General features: G+C 46.5%; 1 protein-coding gene across 1 annotated transcript in view; it reads left to right on the top strand.

Annotated features, from left to right (window-relative positions):
• The first annotated feature begins 4,196 nt into the window (after positions 1–4,196).
• DOCK8 (dedicator of cytokinesis 8) overlaps positions 4,197–9,051 on the top strand; it is a 765,653-nt gene continuing 760,798 nt past the window's right edge. Inside the window, exon 1 of the mRNA XM_078675733.1 lies at positions 4,197–4,348. Within this exon, the coding sequence (XP_078531859.1) occupies positions 4,296–4,348 (53 nt within the window). The 5' untranslated portion in view covers positions 4,197–4,295. The remainder of the gene's footprint in view (positions 4,349–9,051) is intronic.

Below are 9,051 nucleotides of genomic sequence, written 5' to 3'. Positions count from 1 at the left end.
GGACAGCTCACCTTCAGTCTTTGGTCATTGTCGACATCTTCTGGTCCCAGTGGCTGCAGACTCAAGCATCGAGTCAACTCACCTGAAGCACCCGACATCAGAGGGCATTCGTCTACTGGGCCCCTGGTCACACTGAAGTAACCCAGACTCTGTCCCCTCTGCTTTCAGGTTCTTCTCATCTCCAATCCAGGCTTGGATCACACCAGACACTTTTTCTCTTCACTGCAGCAGCACTTTGCAGCATCACGCCATTGAAAACAATGAAGATTCCCGACACCATTTGACACCTATGCACCCGGCTTCCCTGGATTAGGTAACATGAGTACTCCAGTGCTCACATGGGTGCTGGCCTTAGAACCTCCTAAGTTTGAAAGGGTTTGCTCAAAGTCCTCTTATAAGTGTCCTTAATCTTTAAAATTCCAACCGTGACTTTCCCATAGGATTGTACGGAGCTCGCGGCTGGATTCTCACACTGCACGCGTCCCCTTGGGTCCCCTATGTCACTACCTTGGGTGGTTCCTTGGGGTCCCAGCGATTCTACGTGCTCTAGGCACTGTGTCTAGTCAAGTCGTGGTTGTTATACCATTTTTTAGTATATGGTTCAGTCTCCCCCTGGAGCCCGCTGTGTGATGTGCCATTTACTGTCGTTCTAGTACTGTAATATTGTTTGCCTTGTTCTCTAATCTCATAAAGAGGTTAGGAGAGAGTGTTTAGTAATAAATACACATATTTTATATATACCTTTTGCTGTTCTCCTTTCATTTGGTCATTCAGGAGGTAATGATCTGGTAAACAAAGCTGCTTTACATTCCTTTGCGACTTAGCCTGAAGGCTGCTCTCCATAGCTACCACTAGGATAGCTTTCAATAAAGGTTGTGTTTAACCTAATCATCAATAAGAGTTGCTTGGACTGGTACAAGGTGCCAACTCTAACTAGTGGACAGCATATACCAGGCCAACTTCTCACAAACTAGACAAAACTCAGTCTCATCAATCACTGGGCAACAAATGGACTGGCACCCTGGTTTCGTCCCTCGCTCAAACGGAATGGTTGTTATGCTGTGCACAAACTGGAGAGCTCAAATCAAATGGGTACTTATGAATCATACACTTTAAGTTTCTACATGAGATGTACTACACAATCACTCAGGCTTCGGAGGTATGGACTCAGGGATGATGATATATGTGTCAGATGTAGTTCCTGACTTCTTACATCTGGCGTGGGGCTGCCCCAAGATGTACTAGTTCTGGGAGCAGGTTACATGTGTCCTCACAGAGGTAGTAATTGAAAATGTTAATTGTACTCCTAAAGTATATTTGCTGGGCTATGTGAAGTCATTGAATCCGGCTTGCCGTAAACAAGTGGAGGTCAGTCTGCTGCTGCTGGCTAAGAGAGGGGTTGCCAAATATTGGGGCCAGAAGGCATACCCCAAGCTGGAAGGCTGGTATCGGGACTTGGCATATTGCAGAAACCAACTAAATATGCATGCAGAGGAACTGCTGAGCGCCTCTAGACCAAAAGACTTGTGGACGCCGTTTAGTGCACACATCCTTGCCCTGCCGGAAGAGACCTCGGCTGATATAATGATGTGATGTAACAGGAAATGTAAGGTCTACGATACCAGTAAAATGTATGTTTAAATGGCATATCACCTGGGAATGTATGGGCATTGGTGGGCAATTGTTGTTCTATGGAATGCAGTGTTGTGTTTAAAACAAATGCAATAAAAATAAATACTGAAAGAGTGCAAAGAGGGAACTGGGGCAGCAGAGATGTAACTCAATGGACCACTATTCTTCATTTAAATGGACCCCAAGCTCCTCATCGAGATTCAACTCACCCAGGCTCTTGGTTTCAAGGTCCGGAAACTATTTGGACTCCTTTTTCCTCAGTCTAAAGATCATGTCCCCTGCCCTGGAGTTGGGTGGAATTTGTTCAATGGCACAGTAGGAGCGAAGCGAACTATCAGAGAAATGTTTGTCTAGGAAGTGCCTCGCTACTGGGTAATGGGGGGGTCTCTTTTGTTTATAGCCCTCATGTGTTCCAGGACCCTTTCCTACATCATCTGAGTGGTACTCCCTATATATCTCAATGTGCAAAAGCATTCCCGGGTGTACATATCGAACAGAGAGCGGCATGTGAGGAACTGGAGAATCTTTTTAATAAAGCACTGTCTGTGTGTGGTGAATTCTTTATGCTTAATGCTCCTTCCTCATGCCTTGCAGTGGCTGCAGAGGAAGAAACCTTGAAGGTCATGCTCCCTCAACCGTTTGGTCATGGTGATATCACTGTAGCTTAATATATCCCTCAGGCTGCGTCTCTTTCTACGGGTGCTTCTAGGTCTTTCATGGATGGTATGTCCTATAGTGGGGTCACTTGTGTATATGTTCCAGTTCTTGTTCTCAATGTACGTCAAAATGACTCTGGTCTCATTCTGTGTCAGTCTCACTATTGGGCTTGTGGTCCAACAGTACTTGAACTCTAGTCACATTTCTTGCCTTCTCAATGGCCCTATTGAGAACCTACTGGTGGTATACCCCTCTATTTAACACCTTTGCTGCGGCGGCTATTCTGCCTCAGCGCTAAGGGGGGCACGGGGGCCGCGCAGCACGCCCATGCTGGTGACGGAACCGCTCCGTCACCAGCCTCGGTTGAGCTGTGCTCATGACGGAGCGGTTCTGTCATGGCCCCGCCCACTCAATAGAACGCGCCGCGCAGGTGCGAAATCAGCGCCACGCAGGCGCGAAATCCGCACCGGGCAGGAGCATCGGGCGGGCCTTGACGGAACCGCTCCGTCATCAGCACAGCGCCACCGCGGCTGATGACGGAGCGGTTCCGTCATCAGCACGGAAAAGGTTAAATCTAGTGATCATGGTGGTCTGCTCTGCCAAAGAAGATTCCTCAGTGCTGCAGTTGCATTTGGCCCTCAGCAGCTCATTGTATGGAGTACTCTATTTGACACAATCCGGGTGGCTACTGAGGGCATGCAGGAGTCTATTCCTTGCAGTGATCTTGTCTGTATGGTGTCATTGAAGATCTCAGCCCTCACATCTATGTATGTCCTTCTCAACTCAAGGACAAAAGGAATGACATATGCTACTGCAAGCTCACTGGAATGTCAGGTATGACCTTTTCAGGTGCTGGCTTTCAGGAGGTAGCAAAGTAAAAAAGCAATGGCTTACTCTTGGAGAGTGATGTGGGTTAACATCTAGGTGAGCTACAACACGTAAAATAATAAATAAATTGTGTTAAGCCTATTTATTTTAAAGAAATCACTACACTCCCCACTCTTTTTAGTAACAATGTGTTCCTATTTCACAATTGCTAATTAAGTGCAACCTTGTGGTGCTGTACACGTGTTTTTCGGCTGCGTTAGGATGAAAATCTGAGACTGCTCCACTAGGATTCAAATACGTGAACCTCAGCTTTCATTATGAGCTACGCAGGAGGTGCATTACACCACTGAGCTAGCCTACTCAATTATAAACACATGTCAACTTTCGATATCTAAGACAGGGCCACTGGAATTATGTGGCAGAGAAGGACCACAATATGTGACAGGATTAACTATATTATTCAGCAAGAAAAGGCAAATCATCCAGCATAATGCAGCTCATTTTGTGATGGTATTACCTCATTATTTGTCATTTTTACACATTAACACTATCCAGGCAAAGGGTTAACCTTATTAGTACCCACCTGACAACCAAATACAGCAACAAGCACCACAAAGATGACCAGTCAAAGTTAGAAAAGTGCCTTCCTCTGTGAAGCAACACGCTGTACTGCATTTTATTAACTTTTGATCCATTTGAGCTAGAAGCAAACTTTATTTGTTGTGGTTAAAATCTGCAGATCATTCAGCAGATGACGGATCGTGTGACAAATGTGGCAGGTGCATAATTATGCGGAAAACACTGCAGTTGCAAAATCACATATGTCCACTGGTCTTGATCCAAGTGCTCTACTTATGAATTATTGCAAAAGCCATTTGCAGACATGTAAAAAGACTGTTTGGACTGGACTTTGGGAGAGAGGCAGGTCAGCTCTGGGATCGGAATGGAAATCCTATTTTTACTGCGGAGCCCTGAGAGCTAGAGGGAATCGTCGCCAACTCCTGGCAGAGCGAAGGTGAAGGGTTTTGGCCCCGGGCACTGGCAACAAGTCCCTCCCTCTCGCTGCAAGAGGAGGTAACAATGCGGAAGTGCTCGTTCAGATGAAGTGACAGCTCAAGAGGAAGCCACAGCAGCGCCCTGGGACCGTGCGCTCCCGGACAGCGTTTGGCACCAGCTTCATGGCCACCATATCCAGCGCAGACAGGCGGGCCTTTGCCCTGAAAATCAACAGGTAAGCCCTCACGTGCCCTCCGCGCTGGCGGCACCTCTGTGCGCGCGGGCACCGACCTGCTTGCTGTGCTTGCACGGCGCGCGGGCGGAGTACGAACACAGCACTGAACTGAAACTAATTTAATGAAAAATATATCCGGGGGACATAGAGATGCGCGCCAAAGGGACCCTATGTAGGAGGGTTTGTTCTTTCTCTTCAGTTGGGGGAACCGAACAAGTAAGCGCCTTCTGTGCTGAGAACTGAGAAGGGAAAGTGTCTTTCAGCGAGGAAAGGTTGCTGCAGTACTAACTTCATGGTGAAGCGAAGCAGTGCCGTCCACCACAGGACTATGCAAATGCAGACTGCCTGAAGCAGGCACGTGCACTCACGGCCCTATTAGCAGGCCCTTACCTGCTGCAGATTACCAGCTCGAATACACAGTTTAGAAGACTCTAAAGTGTGTATTCGAGCTTGTAAACTTTAGATAGAGTGAGAGCCTATTCTCCACCAGTAACTTCGCTAAAAACTTTGTGTCGCCGAGGAAAGGAAGGCTACTTTCAGTGCTGTAATTAGAAACATTTTAATCTGGTAACCCATAAATTGGGGGGTGGGGGGTGTCAAGGTAGGCAACAAAAATGGGTGGAGTCTCAAGGGACAGAGTCATAAAAAGCAGTTTGACTGTCAACTTATAGATGTATTTTATTTTATTTTAAATTTGTCACTAAGAAATTGGCACCAAGGAGAAATGTGGCAGTAAATCAGTTCTGGCTTAATTAGTTGCAAAGTCTGCATTTTTAACATATCTTATGTGGTTGTGCTGAGAGCTTTGTGTGCCCAGGAAACCTTATGGTATAATAATAATGGCAAGATAACTCTGGTGGTTAAAGCATTTGTTTGAGAGATCTGTGTTTTGTTTTGACTCACAAAGTAGCATGGAAGGTTAATGTGTCTGCTGCAAAGCACATTGTGTAACATGCAGATGACAGATTATTATGTTGTGTAGAAATGTAAGTGGGTCACTACCTTTGACACAAAGATCCTTTTTATTACTTGCAGTTCATAAATTGCAATCCTTTTAATAAAGCACAGTAAGCTATGAACCAGCATCAAGGTTGTGGATCAAACTGCAAGACTTGGATTAAAAACCGTAATAATTGTTCTCAAGGCCAATTAAAAGAGTTTCTTTGGACAGTAATAAAGGACACCATCAAAACTACTTTACATTTTTAATTCTGATTATGTGTTTCTCCTGGCAGAACAAATTTAACATTTATAATCCCTAAAAGTAAAGCTGATATGTGACCACTGCATCATGAAACTCTGTTTTATGTAACACCCTGTACATTGATTTGCATTGCAAAATTTTATGAATTGTCAAGGTACAGTGCATTTGTGTGATGTAAAGCCCCCTGACACCCTACAATGGGATGAATAGTGCTGTAAAAGTATTGAACTAAAAAAAATAGCAAGTGTAATTTAAACTATCGTGGGAGAGGTGTGGCGCCGCGGCCAGGGCGACTGGCGCTGGAATCTGGGGACCACGGTTCGATCCCCGGCTCCGGCGGCAGGTTAGCCCAGCACCATGTGACTCTGGGCAATAGCTCGCTTAATCTTCCCGACGGCCCCCAGCGCCTAGAGACCCTTACGGGTGATTGTGCGCTTTACAAATGTGGACGTTACTTTACTTTTGTAACTAGTCATACGTACAGATACGTCTGACATTCTTATAGTGCATGTATATCTCTGACATTTCGGGGTTGCACACAGTCTAAAACCTGCCATCACATCTCTTAATTAAGGGCCTTATCATGATATCTGTGGGACCGCCACCAACAGGCCTTCGGAGGTGGTCCCACCAACATCCAGGATAGCGGTCTGACCGCCGTATTACCATGCAGTAATTCGGGCCACAGCGGTAGATGGGACAAACCACTTCCTCCGGCAGGCTCAAGAGGCTTGTCCGGGTGGAGGTCGGACCGTAATCCCTACAATGAAGGCAGTGCCTGCGCAGGCACAGCTGTAGAGATTATGATGTCCATTTCCCACAGCCTTTTCAGGGACCGCCATGGAAAGGCTGTCGGAAAGGGAATTTGGAGGCCCCTAGCAGGGCCCCCATTCCTTGTGGTTTCCGCTATGTGGCCAGGGAGGCACATGTGGTGCCCCCTTAAACATCCATGCTCCGTGTGCCAGACACCACTTGGTGCCTGGCACACGGTACATGGATATTTGCATGCATGCCTTTTACTACTGCAGCTTGTGCTGTGGCCCTTTTCAATGCCATAGCACAAGCCTGATTACAAAACTGAATGTTTCTGACCACCTATAAGGAGATCGTATCATAGTATGGCAGGTGGAACCACAGACTGCATGTTGGGCGGACTCCATCCCTCTGCAATTGCGGTCGGACCCTTGTCCGACTGCCATTGTGATGAGGTCCTAAGTTTCTCTTATGTGCTTTTGAGGTTACAACAGGCAGGTGTTCCTTTGTTTCCCCATTGCATTGGCATCTAGGTGTATGGCTGCAGATAGCTCCCAGCCAGGTTTCTACTATCTAAAGGGGGGCTGATGGCACTTGAAATTGCCCTTTGGTTTGTTGCCAAGCTAGAAGAGACAACAAAAAGCTTCTCACCGCCTGCTCCTAGCAGACAACGTGTGGGTGCTGCTGAATTGTCTCCCAGTGTTGGCAAATTACACTAGGACCAATTCAGCATATTTCACTGGGGTCAGACAGATCCGTTATCGGCTGAATAATAGCTGCCGGATCCAGGATCTGGCTGGTTCCTCCTTCATTCCTGCCCTGGCTACATTCATTTTAATGGGCATTTACCACGCAGAAAACAGTTATTCATGGCCCTACTCAACAATGGAGATGAAGAAACTCCCAGTCTATGCTGGTCAGGGTGTCTGTGACCATTAGTTCTTCCTTGCACTACAGATGTTCAAGAGGTAAACGTAACCTGGTTCCCTGCTCCGCATCTTCCATTTTCCAGAGTTTGGGGGCATGCCTTTTACAGGGCTCGAGTCAGGGTACCACCTTAGTGGACGGCGTCCCCCCACTTATTTTACCGGGAGCTCGATAACTGGAGCAAATGGAGCCACACATTCACTCTTTGGCCTCTTGGGGCAAGATCGGAGCTCATATAGAAAACGCTGCTCAGGAGCTGGCTTCTCTGATGCAATCGCATCTAAGGGGTGAGCATGGGGAGGCAATGAGTCTGATGGTGCAAGCCACCTTTTGTGACGTCACTTCCTGTTGTGACATCAGCGTCCCCCACTTCTTTTTTTAGGACTTCTGCCCTGCAGACTCAAAATCGGGAACTTAGCTCAAAACGACGAGGCCCACCTCCTAGGATCCATCCTCGCAGTTTTGAATCTCTCACACTAGTAATTCAAATATATTTTTCATCAACGCCTCACGTAAAATCTATTCTGCCCAGTGCCGTGTGATGGGGCGGTGTATGAGATGCCCTTGCCTGACCCCTAGGGTTCCTGTCTTTAAGCAGTGTCCTGCAGAGAGTGATGCGAGTCAGACGTTTTCAAGTCCAGGGCCAGCACGCGGCGCGCGCACGTGCTCGACATCAACAGGATCACGCGGAAAGATTGCAGGGCTGCAGTGGTGTAATAACAAGAACTGCCCTTTCTGTTGAACATTTCCGTTGTTTGTTAGTTTCTTCTGCTGGCAAGTGCAGGTGTGGGTGCTGGCTTATTGTGCGCAAAGGCAGCTGCTTTCAGGCGTGCAAAAAACATACTCATGTCCTCTACGTGCAGCAGGTGTAGTCGCGCCGAATCCCGGTACGTGAAGATGACGAAGTCATACATTTACGAGCAACCACAGTACTGTGTAAACAGGTAGATGTAGTAACAGGCACCCACAACAAATAGTCCCGCCGTAGACAAAGTCACTAACAGACATTTTTAAAAATGAATACTGATCGATTGTGGTTGCCTCATTTCAATATTATTCAGAGTTTCGCATTTTTTTCTGTAAAAGAAAGATAGCCGTAACTCTACATCAAACCCTCGTATGTTACCTACTTTCGTATAGGTGGTCTGCTGGGAACCCTGGGCCTGAAGCACATGCTTGAGTCTTCCCATAAGTCTTTAGTTAGTAAAATGATGAGTTTTCTTCATAATCTGATCAGAGCCTTTGGGATGGTGGTGGAATAAAATACACTGCAGCAGAAAGACATCACTTGCCCTCTACACTTCCACTGAAAAGTGTCACACCAGCAGTGAGTCCCCCGGTTCACAACATATTTTGGGTACAAATGGCAGACCCTGATTCACAGAATAGAAACCTGCAGGCATTTTAGGGTGACCACCTGATTCCAGCTCATTAGAGCCAATTTCTTCAGTCATGAACTTTTCACCAGAAATCATTGATTTCAAGTGTGTTAGTCTAATTAGTTCAATTGAAGCGAAACAAGACTGCAACACCCAGAATGCATTAGGCTATCTTAAAGACTAGACTCTAAACGGTTACCGAAATGACATGGAAAGATGTGGCAACTTTAAGGCATTTGTACATCCAGTTGGAACTTAATACCACACAAAAACTGCCAATCCATCCTTTCCCCGCAGACTTTACTTTAGGGTGTGGAAGCACGGATGTCCTTGAGAGAGTACAAAGGGGACACAAACCCATATTTTCGTTTGGTTTCACAGACCAAGCTAGTGTTTGTCCACATCACATTTTCATACTTACACACTGTGCCAACAATATG

The sequence above is a fragment of the Lissotriton helveticus genome, chromosome 2_1 (assembly GCF_964261635.1).
Source record: "Lissotriton helveticus chromosome 2_1, aLisHel1.1, whole genome shotgun sequence".
Lineage (NCBI taxonomy): Eukaryota > Metazoa > Chordata > Amphibia > Caudata > Salamandridae > Lissotriton > Lissotriton helveticus.
This window is presented reverse-complemented; position numbering and strand designations above follow the sequence as displayed.